The sequence below is a fragment of the Pseudorasbora parva genome, chromosome 16 (assembly GCF_024679245.1).
Source record: "Pseudorasbora parva isolate DD20220531a chromosome 16, ASM2467924v1, whole genome shotgun sequence".
In the NCBI taxonomy this organism is placed as follows: Eukaryota; Metazoa; Chordata; class Actinopteri; order Cypriniformes; family Gobionidae; genus Pseudorasbora; species Pseudorasbora parva.
This window is the reverse complement of record NC_090187.1, coordinates 5,425,469-5,450,301: the sequence shown is the minus strand read 5'-3', so window position 1 is coordinate 5,450,301 and position 24,833 is coordinate 5,425,469. Positions and strand designations below refer to the sequence as shown.

The window sequence follows — 24,833 nt, the reverse complement described above, 5'->3', positions numbered from 1 at the left end:
TATATTATATATTAAATTCTTCAAGTAAATGCCAAGCAGTTTCCTGCTGTATGATTACAAGTCACAGCAGTTAAAATATACACTTTATTTGTATATACATATACACATTTCATGATGCTATAAAAAGTGCAATATAAAAATCTGGAAAATAACTTCATGAATGTTATTTGAAAACTAGAGATACATTATTATGCCATGTTATAATTACCACCTGAATCAGGCTGTGAAGAATCTGTCAGTCAAGTTCCCAAATCCACATTGTTCACTTTTAGCCCAGGTGAGCAGCAAAACACAACACAGCCCAGAACCAGACGAGCAGTCCAAAAAATGTGCTGGATGAAATATTCAGGACATGTGCAGCGTGCACTATTTTTGGACCAAACTAAATCCTTAAGTGACTGTAATAAATCCAGTGAACACAAGAAGTGGTCTACAAACAAAGAAAATCCCAAAAAAGGTACAAAAGACTTGCAGTCTTGAGCCCATGCAGAGGCCTGACAGAGTTACAGCGAGGAGAGAAATGAGCCCAGTAGCAGTGATTATTGATGTTACAAATGTAGCCACGGACGGATGGACAGAGAGAGAGAGAGAGAGAGAGAGAGAGAGAGAGAGAGAGAGAGAGAGAGAGAGAGAGAGAGAGAGAGAGAGAGAGAGAGAGAGAGTGGGCGTTGTAGACTGTCAAGAGGGAGGATGTGGGGACTGTTTTCCCTCCCCTCCTCCGAGCGACCCAGACACACTCTTCACCCCGTTTGTACAGCGTCTTGCATCTCAAACAAATCCATATGGTCTTCTTTCAGTCCATGCCGCCTTCTTTCCTCTCCTGTTTTGTAATATAAGCTTGACTCAATACTGCGGTTCCTCTTCTGCCTGAGCTGAAAGACACAATTTCTCCCGCTGCAGCATCCACGATGTGAGAAAAGCATACGGAGAGACAGATAGACGGGAAGTGAGGAAGAGAGACGAGGAGGGAGGGGGGAGAGAAACACACAGAGAGAGAGGGAGCCTACGTAGATCCAAGCGTCACAAGGAAAACACTAGTCTCTTTAAGCGGGCAGGGAAGCGAATAAGAATGAGGGAATGAAACGGATGGAAGGGAAACAGAAACTGAGGTCCAAAAATAAGGGAATGAGTGTCCAAAACGCTCATAATCTGACAGATCACGACACTCTAATAAATAAAGGCTACAAAAGAACCATTTTTGGTTTCCCAAAGAACCTTTCAGTAAGCAGCTTTTAAAAAGAAAATATTCTTCTTAGTGTGAAGAACATTATAATAATCTTTTTCCGACTATAAAGAACCTTTTGTGGAATGCAAAGGCTCTGTGAATGATAAAGGTTCATTATTAACATCCATGGAACTTTTCCATTTATTTTTATAGCTGAAAGATGACAGTTCAAAATCATACATACTTTTGGACCAGAGCTGTAGAAAGGGTTTTATAAATCACAGAGGGCCACATTTGAGCTAGGTAGCGGGGTTCGGGTAGATGGGGTAAACCCAGCCTGATCTGTCGGTGATTTAATTTTGCCCTGCAGCTCAGTCTGAAAACCTGAACATTCATTTCTACTGCTTCTGTTAAACTTTTGCAGGAACCAATCACAGACTGTCTTATCCACCATTAACACGATGACGGATAGAGAAGCGGTGGGTCGTTGCCCATTGATCAGACCTCTTGTGGTCTGATTGGTTAAGGACTATCCAATTGCGTACAGTCATTTAATTTATGCTCGTTGATCACGCCTCTTGTGCAGTAGAAAATACAGAGCAGATGTGATGTGGTGATAGCCAGACAAGGGTTTGAGGGCATATGTTCCCCTGAGAAAATGTTGATTTCCCTGACATATGTGCATTTTAAGTTTTGAAAGCCCAAAATTGGATAACAATATAAGCCATGTCAATGGGCAGTAGATTTTTTGTCAATACATGCTCTTTCTTCATGACCATCACGCTTTATTTTCTCTCAGTGTCCTTATCTTGCCCTGTCTCTTTCCCTCCAAAAGCTGACCTTTGACTGAGAATATTTTCATTTTTGCTTGTGTCAGTGAAAGTAAACACAGTGTCAAATGATATGTTTTGACTGAATTTATGAGAACCACCACTATATGAATTTACTGAAGGCTACCAGGAAAGCTGGGAAACTAAAGCCCAGGGACGTGCACAGGGGGGTTGCTCAGGTTGCCCGGGCAACTGCCCATATGCCCTTCTCGACTCACGGTGCCCGTCCGAGGTGGAAAAAAATAAATAAAAAAAATCGTACAATGGATGCAGAATTTCACGTAGGCCAAGATACAAAAAAAAAAAATCGCAAAGCCTCGTTCACTTCCATATTCGGGTACCCGTCCGAAAGTGAAAGTAAAGCAATTGCTTGGGGCACCGAGCTGGCCTGGGGCCTCAAGACAGCGACAAGTTAAGAATAAAATGCAACGACAAACTGCTTGAGCGCCCCTTTGATAGTCAATGCAGTAAAGTGCAATGACACTGTTATCGGAATCCCCCTTAAGGGGGCCCTCTCAGTCGTCGCTGACAACAGCCACCCAACCACGCAATCTCTGCCGGCAAAATACAAAACCTCCTCGGCGATAATGAAGCGGAATTATGCTTTAGGAAGCCAGAAAAGAAAAAAGAGAAAAAACAAGATAGTGGTAAGTGATAAATTACACTGTATAAAATAGCTTTATTTGTACAAAAATGGTGTAATTTTGCAGCAGGTAGGCTAGCAAAAATATGTTTATATTAGCTAACGTTACCTGACTGACGGCAAATGCTGCTTGTAACGAACAGTTAGTGCAACTTTGTTTTCGAACGGATGGAATACGGATGGATAAAGAAGACGCACATCTGTTCTAGAATAACTGTTTATCGTATTTAATGACATAAAATTGCTATAGCTTTGTAATAGGTTTTGATGAAAGTGGCATAGCATGCTATACTAACTATTTTTATGCTATGCATAAATAACCTGGAATAGTTAATATAGCATTAACTATTATTATAAACATTATTTAACCAGAAAGAGGCAGAGGAACATGATTTTTTCATAGCTTATCTTAATGTGCTAGAGTCGGGATATATGGTAGTAACAGTTTATGCAAATATGATATTATTTTTATAAGTTACCAATGGATCTTGAACAGTTACTTTATTCGGTGTGGCAATTTTTACACTGTTGCATTTTGAAGTACAGTATCAGGACAACCCACATGTTTTAACTGTTACTGTTTATTAACTATTTAACAGGTATTATAGTCATCTGTTGCAACTTCATAATAACCATCCAGATGATGTTTATAGACAGTTTACAAACCAACTAGTAACCCTTAACAAAGTGTTAGGAATATTTGGTCTGTCTATCTATGCAATGTTTATAGATGTTTAAAAAATGGTTTCTTAAAGTTTTACAAACATTTTTTAATCATTACCCGTTTATCTGTAGAAAGTTAGCCATGTCCATTTTGCTTGGGACCCCCAAATTCCTTCTAACCGCCCTGGCTGAGCCTGCATGAGCGGCACTAGAAGGAGATTGTCGCGGTTGTCGGGTGAGACTTAAAGTTGTCGGAAAGGTATAACAAACGGACGATCATAAACTGTTGATGGCAGTTAAATTAATATTGTCTTTTTTTATTAGACTATTGATATTGACTGGTTTGAGTTCTTTATTGGTATAGGCAAGGGAAATGGCCTCAAACGCACCAAAATGCAGGAAATCACATCTACGAAATAAAAAAAAATTCTTGGGGGAGAAACCCCCAGACCCCCCGGGAAAAAAAATAGCCCCACCTATAATATTTTTCCTGACCAGAACATAAATACCACTAGGGGGCATTGAAATAATAATGATAATGGCAATAACAATAATATGTAATTGGACAGATCATGGGGGGTGGTTTCGGTTGGGGGTGGGGGGGTGGGGGGGGGGGGGGGTTCCCTTTTTTAGGTCAGAGCAACTGCCCCTCAAAAATCCTGTGCACGTCCCTGCTAAAGCCCTATTCAGACGGGATTCGTTTAACATGGGGAGGTGGGGGTAAAGTAATTTTACCTCAGGACGTCTGTAATATTAATGGGTAATTCGCACGGGATAAGACATCTCAGTAAAACTAGCAGTGGGAGGAGTAACTCGCTTTACGCACCACAGTAACCTCGTTGTAAGTAAAGCGAGTTATTCCTCCCACTGCTAGTTTTTATATATATATATGTGTGTGTGTGTGTGTGTGTGTGTGTGTGTGTGTGTGTGTGTGTGTGTGTGTGTGTGTTTTATAAAACAGCTCCAGTCTAACACTTCTGATTGGATTATGTTGGTAATAGACACTTTTTTTCTGGAGCTAAAGCAAGTGTTGTGCCTTTAATAAGTGCTTTTGATCTTCTTTTTGCTTTAAATAATATGCGGGAAATACTGAAGGTTTACCACAGAGTTGTTCCATCATTTACAACGCAACTGAATGCTTCAAGCGCCTCCATGCTCGCAAAACGCGCTTTTTTAACTTTTAAATGGGATCAAAAGCACTTATTAGTCACAACACTTATTTTAGCTCAAGGTAAGTGTCTATTACCAACACAATCCAATCAGAATCGTTAGACTGGACCTAAATGTTTTATATAACATGTATGTATACAGTTAGTACATATACAGTACAGGCCAAAAGTTTGGACACATTACTATTGAAAGAAGTTTCTTCTGCTCATCAAGCCTGCATTTATTTGATCAAATAATAATAATAATATTTTGATATATTACAATTTAAAATAATTGGTTTTAAATTTAATATACTTTAAAGTATCATTTATTTCTGAGATAGAAAGCTGAATTTTCAGTATCATTCCTCCAGTCTTCAGTGTCACATGATCCTTCAGAAATCATTCTAATATGATCATTTATTTTCAAAGTTGGAAACAGTTCTGCTGCTTAATATTTTTTCATTACCTGTGATTTTTTATATTACTTTGATGATTAAAAAGTAAAAAGTAAAAAAAAAAAAAATTGTTTTAAAAATAGAAATCTTTTGTAACAACAATCTACACTACTGGTCAGTAATTTGGGGTCAGTCTTTTTTTTTTTAAATTTTTAAAAAAAAAAAAAATCAATAATTTTATTCAGCAAGGATGTGTTAAATTGATTAAAAAACGATAGTTAAGGAGATATATATTTTTTATTTTATATTATTTTAAAATAGGTTTTTATTTTGAATAAATGCAGTTCTTTTGAACCTATTTTCTGTATTTTTGATCAAATAAATGCAGGCTTGATGAGCAGAAGAAACTTCTTTCAAAAACATTACAAATAGTAATGTGTCCAAACTTTTGGCCTGTCCTGTATCATCAATTAAAAATGGCGAAATTAGACTAAATTATCTTGCCTGATTATTAGACTAAATTTAATTAAGTTAGACTAAATTTGTTTGCCTGATTATTTTTGTCTGTCATTTAACATTTCTATCCTAAAACAGTTTAGATACCCAAATCTTATATCGCACTTTATGACTGCGTTTACTGGAACACGCTGGAATGTGCGCTCAGCAGCTTCTATGAACATAAAGCCCGCCTACTTTGATCGGTCATATCAAATATTTTGACATTGACAAGTGGTGACAGACCGCTGACAGCTCAGTTAAGATGATCTTGGTGCTGTGGATTATCCTTGCAGCACTAAAGTGGAGTTAATACTAGGTCATTTTTTCACAACCTTTATTATATACACCTCAGAAAAATACCAAGGTCCAGTGACCTCATAGTTGGCTACAGCCATGTTTAGGACTAAATGTAACTCTCTCTAGTACCTACTAAACTGTACAGTGACCTCTGCCCTCATGATCCACCTGGCGCTCTCACCCATAAACACATTTAGGTCAATCATAGTTATTCCTCAAAAAGACCCTGGGGAGAATGAAGCAATAGATCCAAGAAAAAACAATGACCATCAAGGGACACAAGAACTAATTATCCAGTTAACTGATGGTTAACTGAAACACCACCAACACCACAGAGACATTTAAACTACCAAAGACAATAATGTGATATTTCAGATCAGGAAATATCTCTACGGAACAACAACAGAAAGCAAATAAGAAAAAGTAGGAGTGTGCAATATATAATTGCCACCATATCAGTACTGGCAATATATGTTAATTTTTTTATGTTATCTTTATCGAAAATATACAAATTTGGATTTAGATGCCAATATATCGGTCATCATCTTTCAAATATGAAATATTTTCAGTATTAGACAAAATTTTCATATTGGTGCATCCCTAAGAAAGAGTGTCACATACAAAGTTTATAATAGGATTCAAAAGTACTATAGTGTCCTGCACAGGATGCACATTTTTGGAGTGTATGAAATGCTGAAGGGATGACATATTTTTGTAGACCAAAATCTAAAAACTAGTTTTCTAGCTAAAACTATCATTTCTGTTTCCATTGTCCTTACGTCAGTGGGTTTTTCAAAAGGGTTTTAGCTAAACGCCTGAAATAAGGTCTGTGGTGAACACACTCAAGATATTTTCATATTTTATTCTACAACAATGTACATCAGCCTTCTGACTTTTTTAAAGCTTTTACTTGTCTTGTAAAAGGACGTTGCTAACAAGTGGCAAAATGAGAGGTTGTCAGGACATTAAACATCAGCAGCCGAACAGGTAAACTCATCTAGTCCGCGTTCACGGCCTCGTTGTGTTTATAGTCGGCTCTTGCAAACTATTAAGACTCAAACTTTCAGGGAAAATGTTTTTTGAATAAAGACTGAAAGAGGTGACAAGCTTAGAAGTTGTGGTGTAGTTAGTTTATAGATACGTTTAGCTTTTTACTTCCAGTGATTGTATTTAAGCTTCAAAATTCAAGTATTGGTGAAGACATTTGTGAAGATTATCATGAATTAGTCACAAAGCTTATTTTCTGCAATAATTCAAAAGCCAATGAAAAAATCCTACTGTTTCTGTCGAGGTAACCAGGGTGATGCTAACTTCCAGGTTGGCCGACAAAAATACATCGTTGCAGCACTCCATACTTGGCAGACTACAGTTGTCAAAACAAGTATTTCATCCCACAATGCAATGCACTTGGTTTGACTATCCACATCCAGTGTGAAAAATTAACTGGACTTAATGCCAGCTGTGATTTGTGACTTTTTTTAATTCATTTTTTGATTGGACTATAAAGGATAAAAGGTGCTACTACACAAAATGGATTTAAAATGCAAAACATCAATTGTATTTCTAGATGCCACTTGCTGATTTAAACATGCAGTGCAGTTTGGTTACAATACAACATTTAAAATATTCACTGTTGCATAGCATGTTCTGTTTCAGATACTATTTAAAACAATAAACAAGTCATATTAAGGGCCCTATCTTGCACCCAGCGCAATTGACTTTGTACCCCGACGCATGTGTCATTCCTATTTTGCACCCGCACAAAGCGCGCTTTTCCCTCCACAGAAGCGCGTCGCTAAACTAGTGAATGAACTTGCGCTCCCTGGGCGGTTCAGCGCAAAAAAGGAGGCGTGTTCCGGCGCAAACAATCCCTGGTGCTATTTTGCTGTTCCATTAAACAGTTGCGCGTTGTTCATTATGCTATTTTAAGGGCGCATGCTTGACCAAAATGTATAGCGTGTACAACGCGCATACACTTTGCTCATGAAATCGACACAGATGCAACAGTTATTTTTGCAAATCATAAATTGTTACACTAAAAAAAATTAACACATTGTGGTGTGCCACGAAGATGTGAAAAAAATAGACATAAATCTAGCTTACAAATTATTCATTCTTATTGTAGTAATTAAGGATCAGACCTGTTTGCCCAATATTGGCAAGACATATATGTATATAAGGACATCTGACAAATTGGTTTGTCCGTCAAGAACCAGGAAAAAAAAATCAACTGAAAAACTAAAAAACTGTTTAACCGACGCTATTGTGGGTGGGTTTCTCCCATCCCCATACAACACAACGTCTGTCTTTCACTCCCTTACGAAAGGAAAATATATTTACCAATATATTACTTGAAATATATTTTAATATATCGTAAATATATGGAATAATATATTGATGGTATTATAAAATATATTATATATTCATGTTGCAAAATATACAAATGATTGCCGCTTTCAATATATTGCAATATATTGAAAGATATAAATATTAATTCCCATATATGTGAATATATTGCCTAATGTATTGCATGAAATTTTCCAATATACAGCAATATATTTTTGTTTCGTAAGGGCTGCTCTTACAAGAACGTGCGCCTGGTAAATACGCCAGAATAATAGCAATCCCATAATGGAACTTGCGCAGCTGCTTTTAAAGGGAATGTTGGATGCCGCTCTGATTGGTTTATTCACGTTACGCCCAAACCACACCTATGAATAATGAAGCTACTTCAGACCAACCCATTTTAGATTTGCGCCGGGCACAAGAGCCATTTATCCCGCCGGGAAAATAGCAACAGCGCCGAGACCCGCCCACAAAGTTACTTGCGCTTTGCGCTTTGACACTTGCGTTTCAGATCGTTAAAATAGGGCCCTTAAAGGTGCCATAGAATGAAACATGTAATTAACCTTGCCATAGTGAAATAATACGAGTTCAGTAAATGGACATTACATACTGTGAGTCTCAAACACCATCGCCTCCTACTTCTTATGTAAATCTCATGCATGAAAAACTCCACGGAAAAATAAGTGATTCTTAACATAACGCCACAAGTGACGCAACCGCTGAGGATCATTAATATGCACACCCTTTTGGGGGTAGGGGCGTTTGTTTTGGTGATTTGAAATACCAACAACGGTTACCAGATATCACTTACCCCACCTTTAACACTTTTTAATATATTTTTTTTTAAACACCCCCCACCCCCCTTAAATTAATAAACGTTATCATGATGAACAAAACGTGTTCATCAAAATGCAATGCATTGAGAGATACAATATTTAATATAGTAAGCACTCGATGTTTAAGATTTTAGCAGGCACTTGGTTATTCATGTTTTCCATGCAAAAAAGAAAATGTATGCATACAAACTGCATACACATGGCAAAATTATTGCACAACATTTTTACTGAATACTTCCCATTCTGAATATACTGTTACTATGAAGTCGACAGCCTATGCTTTTCATAAACAATAAGGCATTGCATATACTGGATGTATTTCCACAGTGCATAAGAGAAACTGACTCAACACACTCTGATCATGCTGTTCTCAGTCTCCACACGTGTTTGACAGCTCTTAGTGAAGGCAGAAATCTGCCCTGAGCCCTGCAGTGAACGAACACACACACACACACACACACACACACACACACACACACACACACACACACACACACACACACACACACACACACACACACACACACACACACACACACACACACACTGCTGAAGTTCTCTCTCTCTCAACTGAATGGGTGATGAGGAGACATGCTAAATAATTGAACGTGAGAAGGGAAGAACAAGCAAAGCCCAAATAAACCTGCAGGTTTGGACCACACTGGGAGCCTCCTACTGTTTAACTGCATTTACACAGCATTTACCCACAATGCTCAGCTATTCAGAATCATCCCAAGACACAAACAAGATGCCTCACGTTAGGGCTGTATGATTAATTGAATCTCTGTTTCCATTTTGTTTCTGGCTTCCAACAGATATGAAAACGAGATAATTAAGATAAAACAACTGTGCCGCATTCCTTTCCTAACCAACTCTAACGGTGAAATGCACACAAAAATATATAAAATATATATTATATAGTGATAGTGATTGCAGTACCAGTTTTGGCCACAATCTTACATACACTTCTTTTAAGTAGTAATGGGATCTCAGACTTTTTTGGGCACTATTTTAGCAATCTGAACGCAGAAGTGCATATCCGAATCCACTTTTGCTAGTTAAATAACGGAAAAAACTGTCAGGCACATTTTTATATAGATGCTGCTAAAATTCACACACTGTACCTTTAAGTGCACTTTTTTCACATGGGTCAACAAAGTTTCCAGAGACAATTTGAAGTCTGTGTCAATCACAGTCAAGCAAACATATATGACTATTTTAATATACAAACATATGGAGCAGGATTTTGGACCAATGACATTTCACTGTGGGCGGGATTACACAGAATGACGCCACTGTAGTTTAAACCAAGTGAATATTAAAATGACTATCTTGACCAGTTCGCGAAAAAAAACAACATATCACTATCACTTCACATTTGGTTAGTACACTCTGTAATAGCAATATATTTTCATTATGCTACTTGCAAGAAAAAATGTCTTGCTTTCAAAAACCTGCACTGTGGAGTACCAACACATGCATCTGTGCAAACCGATCATTTACTTACAGAATCATAAATCTTTTGATTCTAAAATCATCTCTCACACAATCTTCACACATTTTCCAAAGACAAAGTATGACACAGTCTGTATTGTTTGTGCTCAGTTGGCACTCATCCTACCTCATGGCAGTCTTGTAGAAACCTCTGGAGCTCCCACTGGTCATTGAGTTTATGAAGCCACTGCTGAGCATGTTCACGGTTCTGGCTCCCTCTGTGAGGTGCACATAAATACGGAAAATATTAGAAATTATTGTATTATTTGAGCTAAATAATAATAATAAAGTATTATCAATGAATTGTAACAGTGTTTTATAGCAGAGTCTCTGTTTAAACAGAAGGTAGACTGTGCCATAACATATTCCATATACAAATGCGCTTTGAAAATCCAATTTCACGCTTCTCACTGAGACTGCATTCAGATCATTGACCGCGGATTCTCTGCGAGTTTCTTTGTTATGCCTCTATGGAAAAAAACATTTTAAATTCAACGCTGTCTATAGGAGCAGGTGCCCGTTCTATAACACAGTGAAAAGAAGGGCAGATGCAGATGTCAGGTGGTAGGTCGTCTTAGAAGAACAACAGCACTGCTCATACAATGAAAGTGCAACACGTTTGGATTACAAATACTCAGTGATAACAGATTAGAAGTTTTGATATAAAGAAGAATGAAAAACAGTTGAACACAATACAACAACTAGGTCATTTTCAAAAAATGGTGCCATTTCTGAATCACGTATGTCCCTTTTACACTACAGATAAAATTAACCGTATACTAAGCTTGGTCATCCTGTTTGATAAAGTCAGAGAACAATGTGAAAAAATAAAATAAAAATAGTTTCTCCATTTGAAAATACATCAATATTTTTCACTCATTTAATTTGAATGTAAAAGTAAACTGTATTTAGATTAGATGGGATAAACAAACAATAATACCTAAATTGAATGTAATGTTTTTGGACATAATTTAAAGTAAAATTTGATATTATTACTAAAACGTAAACTTACGTGTGAGTGTGTAAGTGTGTTAAAGAGTTTGTTTAGTTTTTTTAAAGTGTGATTTAAGTGCATTTAAGTGGCCTTTTATTTCATTAACATTATGTTATCTGCAAGTACAGTTTTTAAAAAAAACATACTTTTTTGATTTGAAAAGAAGTGCACATTCAATATATTTAAGCACACTTTTTTCCCAAGGTCTGTTGAATCCAAATCATTTGAATGTAACAGGGCCACATGCATTGTGGCTAGTGGTTTTACTGGCCACAATTTTAACATCAATACCATGAGGAAAACCTGATATATAGATATTTTTAATATTATCTCATAATTTGGCAGCAGGTATATTAGGCTGCTGTCACTTTAAGAACGAATGCACAGATCAATCAATCAATCAATGATACTGTAACACATGCATTTTCTTTCTCAACTGTTTGCGTTCGAGAATACTCACCAAGTCTGGCATTTTAACATTATTTTGATTGTATTTGACTGTTTAAGTAGCGTAGAAATCTAGACGCACCCTAGCAGCAGCAAATCTAATTTGCCGCGAGTGTCGTCTAGTAACTCTTAATACACTTCTGAGCTGTATTCCCCTAACTCTTGCCGGGCCAATCACATTGTGTGTAGAGTCGGTGGGCGGGACCATAATGACGACGGCCGAGTTGCGTTTGCGTGCTTCTAGCAAACACAGAAACTGGCGAACGGCGGTCTTTCGAATCAGCTTTGACCGCGACTCTGGAAGACTTGAAGTTAAGCTTTTCTCTGAGAAAAGAACGGCACTGAAGTCATTCGGAGTTCGGAGTTTTGCCGTCCGGAAATGACGAATGTTTAATTTATCAACAAGCTCTGTTTCACCTTCGTTGCTCTGGTTGGTTGTTGCGCTATCCAATCGCGCGCTGAGGGAGTTTGAAAGACAACCGTTTATCCCGTCCCTTTAGATTGAGCCCTGTCTATGGTGAGTTTCCAGACCGAACATCTTGATGTGGGTCTGGCTTGTCAGGCTACTGTTTAAGTACAATAAGCATCGAAAAAGTAGTGCACGCACTTTGAATAATCTGCGTAAATTAGTAAAATTATGCGCAGTATGTCCAAACCCACGCAAGCCCTGTAACACCAACAATATCCAGAGCAAATGAAACAAGGCGGGTTTGTGTGTCTCACTGTCGGAGAGATGAGAGAGAGAAAGAGCAGCTGCTTTGTGTGTATAATAAGGGAAAAGTGCATTAGAAGAGTTTCAGATATTTCAGTATCAACACTGCACTTAGTTTATTTCAGATGCCTTTTTAAAAGACTACAACTGAAAAATGTTCACCGGCCAAAGTGACTAGTAGTAGTGACTGTGTTACACGCCACTGTTGAAATCCACCCACATTTGGTGGGTTTACAGGTGTCCAGTCCTGCATGGATTAATAATACATATGCTTATACATTGTAACTAGTAATAACTATTGTAACCATAGATTTAGGTTACTGTACTTGACCAGATATAGAAAAAATATGATTTTTTACATGAAAAAAAAAGAAAGAAAGAAAAACCTGGAAGTTTTGGGTACAATTAGCACCCAGTTTCCTGAGAGTGATCCCGCTGGTTCATCCATCGATTCATGATTTGGATCGCCAATGTCACGTGATTTCAGCAATCCGAATCATGAATCAATACACTGATTCATAACAGTTTTAATCTTTATTTGAGGATTGAAAACAAACACGAAAGAGAAGACAATGCTGAATAAAGTCATAGTTTTTGTTATTTTTGGACCAAAATGTATTTTCGGTGCTTCAAGAGATTCTAACTAACTAACTGATGTCACATATGGACTACTTTGATGATGTTTTTATTCCCTTTCTGGTCCTTCTGGAAAGGGACAGTATACTGTGAATACTTTTCAATGAAGAGGCAGAATCTCTCTAAATATAAAATATCTTAAACTGTATTCTGTAGATGAACGGAGGTCTTACGGGTGTGGAACGACATTAGGGTCATTAATGACATCAATTTCATTTTTGGGTGAACTATCCCTTTATATGTTATTACAGGGGTTTAGTTTTGACCTGTTAGCGAGTAGATCCACTCTCTCTCTAATGCGCTCGGAATAGATGTTGTTCTGACTGATGAGGCTCTCTCCCGCCTCTATGACAGCTTTAATGCGGTGCAGGTTGAGCTCCATAGTGGTGGTAAAGTCCTTGTGCTTTTTGATGGCTGCCTCCACGGTCTCCACTGTGGTGGGGAGCTCCACATGGGCCAACGCCGACTCCTGGGGAGAGGAGAGGAGAGAAGAATAGGCTCAAATCTACAGAAAGCATTTAAAATGAGGCCAGATCAGTTAGACTAAAACAAATCCATAAAAGTGGCAAATGTTGTACTGCAATAATAAACACTTTAAAATGATATTGATGCTCCCATTTTCTTCTGTAACTATGTTTCCTTCTAAAGCTACGAGTTTAAATTATATGCAAAATTGGAATATCACATAAATCATTTGCGAATAAAGCAGCGAGAACAACATTTAACTTCCTATGAATTTGGCACAATAATAAAAAGGGAAGTTGCTGCAATCAGGGAAGAAACTGTGGAACTTTTTTCTGCATCGTTAATGACTTGCCTCTCAGAGCACGCAGACAAGTGCAATAAACGCTGTCATGTTCTTGCGCTCGAATGTCTGATGTTTGTGAATGCAGTTGTCTGAGACAGTTCTGAAAGGTCATTATACCAAATCATTTTTTTGTGACAGACTTTGGCTCAGGCATTTTAGAACGACCAAAACAACATTTGAAATGCTCGCAGCATTTGAAATCCGTAATGCCATTGGTCCGCCAGTTAGTCCAGTTTTCCAATCACATCCTCGGTTGAGGCAAAGTCACTCAAGTTTTTTGCTGCCATTCAAAGAATTTATTTGGTAAATATGTTTCCATCGTAGTGTATCAGTGTCTTCTTAACAGATAAAAAAATATCAACCTCAATGAACCGCATAAGTTTTTGACGCAAATTTATAGAATTACATTTCAATCCAGCGTTTTTTATATGATATTCCAAAATGTGAGTAAATATAGGCAAATGGGAACATAACTTGTGATGACTCCACGAATATGTTCTAACTGTCAATTCTACAGATTGAAGATGCATTTAAGACAAAGCTGGCAATTAAATATAACTATGGTCACACTAGTTTAGGGTCCAATAATTACTATCAACTAACTACTGACTATGACTTTCTTTAATACACTCCTAATAACTGCTCATTAAAGGACAACTTCGGTGAGAAATGAACCTAGGGGTAATTAACAGATGGTACCGAGTGGATCGTTCTCTGGGATGCGTTTTAATGAAAATCGAATGTAAAGAGTTTTATCTTTAAAAACAGATTAGCTTATAACGCTAGTCTATGGGGCATAGGGTAGACACAGGGTGGTAAAATTAAATCGCTAGTTAATACCTCTAACGAGGCTCAAAATAGCCTCACACTAACACGGTAGCATAATGAGGGTCCCTACATGCAAACCGAAGCATTGAGAACTTTGTAAGAGTACAAACAGTTTAATAAGAAGATACGTTGTAAACATAGTGCCTTACGCGTTCACGAACAGGCAGCATCTCGAAAAACAGTCTCGACTAATCGATCCACGAGCGCTGTTCTAAGTGAGCTGGTCGATAGGAATTAAGTTTGTGAAATGTAATAACATGGACATTTTTTTATTTATTTATTTATTTTCTCTGTTGTGTTCAGTGTTTACTTCCGGAAACAACGGACCATATGAGATTCCAAGTCACAGTTCATCACTTAGCAGAGCGCTCATGGCTCGATGAGTCGAGACTGTTTTCCAAGATGGCGCCTGTCCGTGAACGCGTAATGTACTATGTTTTTAAAGTGTCTTTTTATTAAACTGTTTGTACTCTTACAAAGTTCTCAATGCTTCAGTTTGCATGTAGGGACCCTCATTATGCTACTGTGTTAGTGTGGGGCTATTTTGAGCCTTGTTAGTGGTATTAACTAGCGATTTAATTTCACTACTGTGTGCCCCATAGACTAGTGTTATAAGCTAATCTGTTTTTAAAGATAAAACTTTTTACATTCGATTTCCATGAAAACGCATCCCAGAGAACGATCCACTCTGTAACCATCTGTTAATTACCCCTAGGTTCATTTCTCACCGGAGTTGTCCTTTAATAGTTAGTGAGGTAGTTGTTTAGGTATTGGGTGGATTAAGGGACGTAGAATATGATTATGCAGACATTAATTTGTGCTTCATAAACAGCCAATATTCTAGTAATATGCAAGATAATAAACAACTAGTTAATAGTGAGAATTGGACCCTAAAGTGTTACCATAATTATACAGTATACTAAATATAACTGTATTTGACTATATTTAACATCTCTGCAGCCCTGTCATTCAAAGCAATTATTTTAATGTAGCTAAACTAGAATTCAAACGTTTGAAATAAACATTTTTAAAAGAAGTCTCCTAAGCTGGATAAATCTGATAATTTTTACATTTTCATATTGTGAAATATTATTACAATTTAAAAGAACAGATTTTAATTTATTTTAAAATGTTCTTTATATTATAATTCTACATATTTAAGATGCACTGTTTTTACAAGTACAGTCTATTTAAATGTATTTTTCTTGCAAATTCTTGTTATAATAAAATAATATTTTTTAGCTATTAAATAAAGCAAAACAATATTGATGATGATAGTCTTTAAAAGCATAACTGCCAGCTGTTTAGTTGTTCTTACAATGTTCTCCCATAGAAAGGTGAATCTCAAGCATTCTTAAGGAAAAGAAAGAGGCTAATGAATGCCACTGCCGTGTGTGTTTAGCACAAACCCGTTCATGCTCGATGATATGTATTATAGTGTGGATTCAGAGGGCTCTTATCCTGTGCCCGCAGGCAACAGAAAGCGACTCTGGGCTTTTAGCAACCAGAATAGACACAGCTTCTAACATACACCCAGACGGGGTTGAGGAAATGCATGTCCTCTGACATTTAAACTGCATTTAAGATATTTTTATGAAGTGATGACCTAACATAAAAGCAGCAAAAGTCTCAGAATAAGAACTGAGCAATGACCTTAAGCTGCCCTGATGCCACTGACATTTACAAATGTGACCCTGAAAAGATCAGATCAGTCAGATCAGTTCTTGTCTCCTAATTGTCAGCTAATTCTAACCCACAGAAAAGAAGTCATACATGAAGCCCTTTAATATATCAATTGCTTTTCTTAGACAGCAAGAAGACCTTAAGGAGAGCATTTTCCCTGAGTTTTTCCTAATTTTCGAGGGTAAATTAGTTTACACTATAGCAGACACAGCAGTATTCAAACTTGCTATGTTTTGATCATCTTTTGATACCAGTTTCAGAAGAGTCTCTAAGGCCCCGTTCACACTGCAGGCAAAAGTGGCCCAAATCTGATTTTTTTGGGTACAAGTGACCAGGTCAGACTTCTTCAGAGGTAGTGTGAACACGCAAATCTAGCCCAGATCTGATTTTTTCAAATCAGATTTAGACCACACACATATGTGGTCCTGAATCTGACCCAGATCTGATTTTTTCCTAAGCGGCCGCAGTGTGAACAACCAAGGCGGATTTGATGTGATTTTACGTCAATCTATATCGACATTTGTTACAATTATGTGCCGGCGAGTTAGCCCTAGACACAACAGACACAGACAGTAACATTAAAAACTTGACTAGATATGGAGAACAGCGATGGAGCGAGTCAATGGAGGGAGAGTGAGGTGTTAGACCTAATTAGTATATGGGGAGATACTTCAATTAAAGCTACACTAGAAGGATCCTACCGTAACCGCTCTGTTTTTGAAAAAATAGCACACGAAATGGAAGAACGGGGACACAGAAAAATGTGGCTTCAATGCCAAAGGAATGTGACAAAAGGCCAAAATAACCAATTTTGCTCTCTTTCTTTTCGTTCTTCTCCTCTTCAGCACATGCTCATTAATGTTATGGCTTCCATTACACAAACATTTTTGCTTACTTCCTCTATAACCTCCCGAACTTTAGTGCAACAGCGTGCTGTGTCTGATGTCATTGATATTGTTCTTTTGCACAAGCGGGTTAGTTTGAAACCTCAAACAGTTCACATTGGAATCAGATATAGGCCACATTTTAAAAGGTAATGTGAACAGCCAAACAAAAAATCAGATCTGAGCAAAAAATCAGAATTGAGCATTAAGACTTATGCCTAAGGCCCCATTTACACTGCATGGTTCAAGTGACTCAATTCCGATTTTTTCCTCTCATGTGGCACAGATCGGATATGACATGTGAACGTGTAAGCAGTAAAAAAACGCATGAATTCCGATATCCTCAGATCGGATTCAGGCCTCACTCATATGTGGTAATAAATCCGATATGATTCGGATGCGTGCATTAGCGTCTGCCATGTAAGCTGTCAAATCGGATATCCCCCAGTAAATGCGAGCTGTACGTCATTGAAAAAAGGACGGAGGCGAATGACGTCAACTCAGGTGGACACAAACTGCGATCCAGTGTTGCCAAGTCTGCGGTTTTCATGCTGAATTGGGCTACTTTAACACAGTTTTGAGATGCAATTGGACGGGTTTTGTTGTGAAAACCTGGCAACCCCATCAAGGGCTCGTCTTAAGAGAGAAATGTTTTGCCGACTTTAAAGATGTGTGGAACAGTGCAGACAGCAAAACATTGTGCAATCATTTTGTCTGCGTCCATTGCATATCGCTCTGTTTTACTTCCTTTCACCGGTTAAAGGGATCCCCTGGTGTTGAGACTTGTATGGCTTAATATAACATAAATGATGTCTCTTACTGAATTATGTAGTAGAAAACCCATGAAAGATCTACGTTATTTTAAAAATCGATTTTATATTTGGACCATGGGCGGCGCCATTTTGTTTGCGTTCTAGGTTGATGACGTAGAGTGGTTGCACTCCTCAATCAGCTGGCATTACCCGTAGCTATTTTTACCACAACGCAACTCGAAAATTGTTTCAGAGTTAAACAAAACCAATGAATTCCTTTGTAATTATACTTAAAACACACTCAAACATACATGTGCACACAAACTCACCTACACAAGTCACAAACAGATCGGCGGGCGCGCACACGACAGGCTCTGTCTCAATCGAGATGTTGGGCTGCTCAGTCTCCACGACAGGGGCTGAATCTGAAATCGACCCCCTATACCCTTAAATAGGGCATTATTTGAAGGGACGGACATTTGTAGTGTTGTCCGACACCATAGTGGACATGTTCGAGTGCAGTCTCACGTTCCACCGCAATAACGAGTAAAGCCGATTTACAAACAGCTGTCCGACTTCACGCACTCAAACATACATGTGCACACAAACTCTCTCTCTCACACAGACTCTCACACACACCCCAACAGATCGGCGCGAACACACACACACACACACACACACACCCCAACAGATCGGCGCGAACACACACACACCCCAACAGATCGGCGCGAACACACACACACACGCACGCACTGCGCGCGCATACATAACCCTCAATCTATTCCCTGTGTTGATATCCTGTTCAACACATCCTGTTCCCTAGATAGACTGTTGATAGTAGATTAACTATAATGCCTAATGTGACCAGCAGAGGGAAATATCTAGGTAGGACGATGGGATAAAGTAACGTGAGGAAGAGAGGCAGGATGTTTTGGTGATGATGCATGCGATTGAGACAGAGCAGTCAGGTGTGTGTGTGCGCGCCCGCCGATCTGTTTGTGGCTTGTGTAGGTGAGTTTGTGTGCACATGTATGTTTGAGTGTGTTTTAAGTACAATTACAAAGCAATTCATTTGTTTTGTTTAACTCTGAAACAATTTTCGAGTTGCGTTGTGGTAAAAATAGCAACGGGTAATGCCAGCTGATTGAGGAGTTCAACCACTCTACGTCATCAACCTAGAACGCAAACAAAATGGCGCCGCCCATGGTCCAAATATAAAATCGATTTTTTAAATAACGTAGATCTTTCATGGGTTTTCTACCACATAATTCAGTAAGAGACATCATTTATGTTATATTAAGCCATACAAGTCTCAACACCATGGGATCCCTTTAAGAACGTCTTGGGCTGTTTTCCCAGTGTACAGTGTAAATGCAAATATCGGATACGGGTCGCTTTTGAAAAGATGATGCAAGCGGGTCGTCAAAAAAAATCGGATAAAGTCACCAAATCGGAATTGTGCAGTCTCTTATGCTCACCAAGGCTGCATTTATGTTGATCAAAAGGTAAAGTAACAGTAGTATTGAGAAATTAATTTTATTACAAATTAAAATAACATTTTCTATTGCGATATATATTTTAAAGTGTAATGTATTCCTGTGATCAAAGCTGAATTTTCAGCTTCATTACTCCAGTCTTCTGTGTCACATGATCCTTCATAAATCATTATATGCTGATTTGCTGCTCAATTATTTTAAAGTTTGAGGTACTGTAATTATGATTAATAAAACTTATTGAAATTAAGACTTTTATTCAGCAAGTAGTTAAATTAATCAAAAGTGACAGTAACAACATTTATACTGTTCCAATAAATGCTCTTTTGAACTTTCTATTCATCAAAGAATCCTGGAAAAATGTATCACGTGTGTGTTATGAGCATAAATGAGACTTCCATTCAGATGTCTTAGCTATGAAAGAGCAACCTCAGTCTGAGCAATCACATTTAAAGGAAGTGTATGTAAGATTGTGGCCAAAAATGGTACTACAATCACTATACTCTCTCCCCCTCCCCTCTGACTCGAGGTTGCCAGATATGCTGCAGGATCAGCAGGAACGTCTGTGGCTGCAGCTGTGGTAACTAGAGCAGATCTGGCAACCCGGATGCTGAAACACTTCTGACTTTGTGATTGGTCGACAGGTGGAGGGCGGAGCTTCAGGCCAAAACACAACATGTCAACATCAACATCAGTTGAGGGCTGCAACAACAACTTTATAATGACAATATCCTGGCCGGACTACTGTTGTCAGTGATATAAGTATTTGAAATTAACATGATTTCTTAAAGTCTAGTGACATATCAGGGCCATTTTATGATAAATTGAAATACATTTCTTACATTCAACAGTGCAACTGACATAAAGAGGTGTGAAGGGATTCACCTGGTTATTGAGGAAAGCCTCAGCCTGCTTGACGTCCCTCAGGAAGAGGTGGAAGATGTGAGCTTGCACTAGCACCTCCCTCCTGCTCTCCCACATCTCCAGCAGCTTATTCCAGCCCACATCCAGCTTGTGCAGCCATTGCTGCAGAGCTCCATGAGGCAAGGGCGCTTCCTCAGACTCCAAGAGCTCATTCACAGCCTGAAGACGCTCGTAGTCCTCTTCATACCTCCCGATCTCCTCCTTCAGCGCGGCATGTTGGTTTATTAGCCGCTCCGCATCCTCTAAAGCGTTGGGAAGCTCATCTGAAGCAGCAGATGTCTGAGTCTGCACCAACCAGGTGAGAAAGGAGTCCAAGTCCTGGATAAACTGTTGCAACCGACCAGCGACGGTTAAAGAGTCCTCACAGCCCTGCAATGTACGCTTTAGTTCCTCCCACTCCACGCTGATGCCCTCGAAGGGAACCAGGATGTCCACGGCCTTGTCCTGATGGGATGTGGCGAGCTCTTCCGCCTCTTCCTGAAGGTGAAGGAGCTTAGGCTCAAGAACCGCCAGAGCTCCCTCCATAGTGGAGAGACGCCGCTGCAGGGCCAGAACGCTACCCAGGTCACTGCCCACATACTGCGTGGCATCTATGGCTTTCCGTTTGTCCTGAATCTGGGATTTGATTTCCGTGCATTCCAGTAAGTAGTTCTGGATGCGCAGGATGGAGTCCAGGTGATCTTTCTTCTGCTCGACCAGCTCGACGATTCGGTTCCACCTGAGATGTGCAAAAAGAAAACAATTGAGCCTATTGTTGATTTGATCACTGCATTTAAAGGTCATCTTTGAGGTCATCAATATACTTGTACTAGCATATACTAGTACACTCATGACAGAAGTTATTCCAATGCAGGCATTGGATCTCTTTAGCCGCACACACACAGACTCGCCCGGTGCTCGCTATGTCATTCCTCTCCTGTTATTAATGCACTATACATATAAGAATAAACCATCTGAATGACTATTCCCAAACTATAAATGTTTGGTTCATCCATATATTTTAATTCTGCATTTACACACACATGTTGTCTCCACGCATAACGCAAGCATTTGAACGTCCGTGTTTACTACAGTATGCGTGACGTTGTAAATCTGTAAAGAGCATTGTGTCTCTTCAGAAGACTGGGATTCGGATTAGACCACTCGATTACTTATTTTTATAATGCCTTTATGACATTTTTTGGATCTTTTAAACTTTAGAGGAATGTACTTTAAAGGGAGGGACAAAAATCTCAAAGCTTTCATAAACAATATCGGTAACACTTTAGAATAATGGTCATTAGTTAAAGTTAGTTCATGTATCAACTAACATGAACTAACCATGAGCAGTACATGTGTTACTGTATTAGTTCATCCTTGTTAACGTTAGTTAATGAAAATAAAGCTGTTCATTCATGGTTTGTTCATGTTAGTTCACAGTGCATTAACTAATGTTTGAAATTAATCATTGAAATTAACATTAACAAAGATAAATATATGCTTTATAAGTGCAGTTCATGTTAACTAATGTAGTTAACTAATGTTAACTAATGACCATTATTCTAAAGTGTTACTAGAATATCTTCATTTGTGTTTGTAAGTTAAACAGGACAACATAAGGGTGAGTACATTATGACAGATTTTACATTTTTGGATTAATTATAACTTATAAATACAGTAAGCTTAGCCTTGGATAAACTCTACATCACAAATGATATCATTTACTTTAATGATATCGGCACATTTTTATATAGTGACCTCAAAGATGGATCGTTACACCGCTATTAAGTTCATATTTAAATCATACCATTTCATTCCACTTGGCAATCTAGAGTAGCCTGGAATGATAGATCATAAAATTGACTTTTTTCCAGAAAACATGACTCAGTCTGAATCACTCATTTCTTGGATAACACACACATTAAGGACCCACCCACACAAACACACAAAAATACGGTTCAAGGGTGCACCGGCGGGCCACAGCTCAAGGCCTGAGACACAATATCACAAATCAAACACACAGCAGCTACAGGGCATGCATTAACAAAGCATTCTTTTAAATACACGGTGACATTATATATTAAAGAGCACAATAGCTGTGAATGTGTTTGGGTACGGCCCATAGTGCTCTGTTTTGAGCCGGGTCAGGCGCGCCCTGTGTGTGGCAGCCACAGCAGATGGCAGCACGCTGAGAAAAGCTATTTATGCCAAGGACGGTCTAAAACGGATCACTGGAGTTTTTCACACATACGTCACAGCTTGCCAGTTTCAGTGAAAGCTTGTGAAAGCAGCAGCCCATTTTCTAAAGACGCTCATGTAGAGCCGTGTGTTAAAAGTGATGAACAGCAGCAGTACCAGAAACGTGCGGGGATTTCTTGATGAAATCATTTCAAAATTTTAAAAAAATTAGATCAAATTAAAGCAAATACATATCAGGATAATGGAAGACTAGTAAAAAATAAAATTAATTATTGGCCAGAGATATTTGAACAGAAAATGATTATATTTAATAATTAAGATGGATGGATGGACTTTATAGCAGCCTTGGTTTTTCATCCTTTATCTCCATAAAAAATACAATGAGATTTTTTTTTTTTTTAAACAATAAAGAATTTTAAGAAATGAACCAAAATAACAAGAAAACTTTTTAGAAACTTTTTAGAAAAGAAGAAGAAACTGCCTTAATTCTTCATGACTTAGATTCAACAAGGTGCTGGAAACATTCCTCAGAGATTTTGGTCCATATTGACATGACATCATCACACAGTTGCTGCAGATTTGTCAACTGCGCAACCTTACTGCGAATCTCCCGTTCCAGCTCATCCCAAAAGCTGCTCTATTGGATTGAGATCTGGAGACTATGGAGGCCATTTTAATGAACTTATTTTCATGTTTAAGAAACCAGTTTGAGATGATTTGAGCTTTGTGACATGGCACGTTATCCTGCTAGAAGTAGTCATCAGAAGATGGGCACACTGTGGTCACAAAGGGTTGGAAATGGTCAGCAACAATACTCAGGCTGTAGTTTTTGCTAAAGGGGCACAAAGTATACCAAGAAAATACCCCACACACCATTACACCAGCAGAAACCTGAACTGTTGATACAAGGCGGGACGGATCCATGCTTTCATGTTGTTTACGTCAAATTCTGACCCTACCCTCTGAATGTCGCAGCAGAAATCAAGACTCATCAGACCAGGAAACGGTTTCCCGATCTTCTATTGTCCAGTTTTGGTGAGCCTGTGTAGCCTCAGTTTACTGCTTTCAGCTGACAGGAGTGTCACCGGTGTGTCTTCTTCTGCTGTAGCTCGTCTGCTTCAAGGCTGGACGTGTTGAGCGCTCAGACATGCTTTTCTGCAGACCTCAGTTGTTACGAGTGCTTATTTGAGTTAATGTTGCCTTTCTATCAGTTGAACCTGTTAGGCCATTCTCCTCTGACCTCTGGCATCACCAAGGCACTTCCTCGTTTTCTGACCATTCTCTGTAAACCCTAGTAGAAAATCTCAGTAGATGAGCATTGTCTGAACTACTCAGAATCAGTACTTAACTACTTAAATCACCTTTGTCCCCCATTCTGATGTTTGAACTTCAGCAGATCATCTTGACCATGTCTAGATGACTTTAGTTGCTGCCATATGATTGGCTGATTAGATATTTGCAGTTGAACAGGTGGACCTAATAAAGTAGCAGGTGAGTGTGTATGAATTAAGTTTTCAGGGCTTGATGTGACTATTTATTACGTGGTAAGCCTGCCTTGAAAAGTTTCTGTGCAATGTTTCAAAATCTCTAAGGAGAAAATAAAATGGATTTTTTACTTCCAAGTTTTCTCTACAGTATTTGCCATTAAATACAGAGAAACTGTACATAATGTGGAGTTACCTGCTGTTTAAATGATCTTGACAGCCCCTGACTTCAGTGGAACTGGGGTGGCCGCTGTCTAAAAGCTGTTGGACGATCTGATTAACGTCTAGTATCCTTCCCATCAGGCTGTTCATCTCCTGGTCCAAGCTCTCAAACCTAAAATGCAGAGAATCAACTTAAGAGATGTAGACTATTGATTAATAAAGTATTATTTTCACACGGTTCCTTGCACTATATGTTATGACCACAGAACACTTTTACCATAGTGCATGATTTGTAAACTAATACATGTTGATGTTTGCATCACATAACCGGCTCTATGGTATGGCTTTTCCAGCGTAGTAAACTTGCACCTGTGATGCAGAGCGGGTACGAGTCCTGTGAAACGTGAGTAATGATAATAGAGCTCAAAGACATGTGGAAGCCTAATAACATGGCATGGTGCCTTTAGCAAATGTGTTTTTATTTCACATTTGCTTTTGTTAATACTAAAACGATAGGTGATACGTTATTT

General features: G+C 38.5%; 1 protein-coding gene across 4 annotated transcripts in view; it reads right to left on the bottom strand.

The window, feature by feature from the left end:
- LOC137043856 (spectrin beta chain, non-erythrocytic 4-like) overlaps positions 1 to 24,833 on the bottom strand; it is a 113,674-nt gene that overhangs the window by 45,035 nt on the left and 43,806 nt on the right. For all 4 annotated transcript variants that reach the window (XM_067420331.1, XM_067420332.1, XM_067420333.1 and 1 more), the window contains exons 15-18: positions 24,338 to 24,475; positions 20,441 to 21,197; positions 13,374 to 13,576; positions 10,446 to 10,536 (exon numbers count right to left, since the gene is read on the bottom strand). In XM_067420331.1, coding sequence (XP_067276432.1) covers positions 10,446 to 10,536; positions 13,374 to 13,576; positions 20,441 to 21,197; positions 24,338 to 24,475 — 1,189 coding nt within the window. The remainder of the gene's footprint in view (positions 1 to 10,445; positions 10,537 to 13,373; positions 13,577 to 20,440; positions 21,198 to 24,337; positions 24,476 to 24,833) is intronic.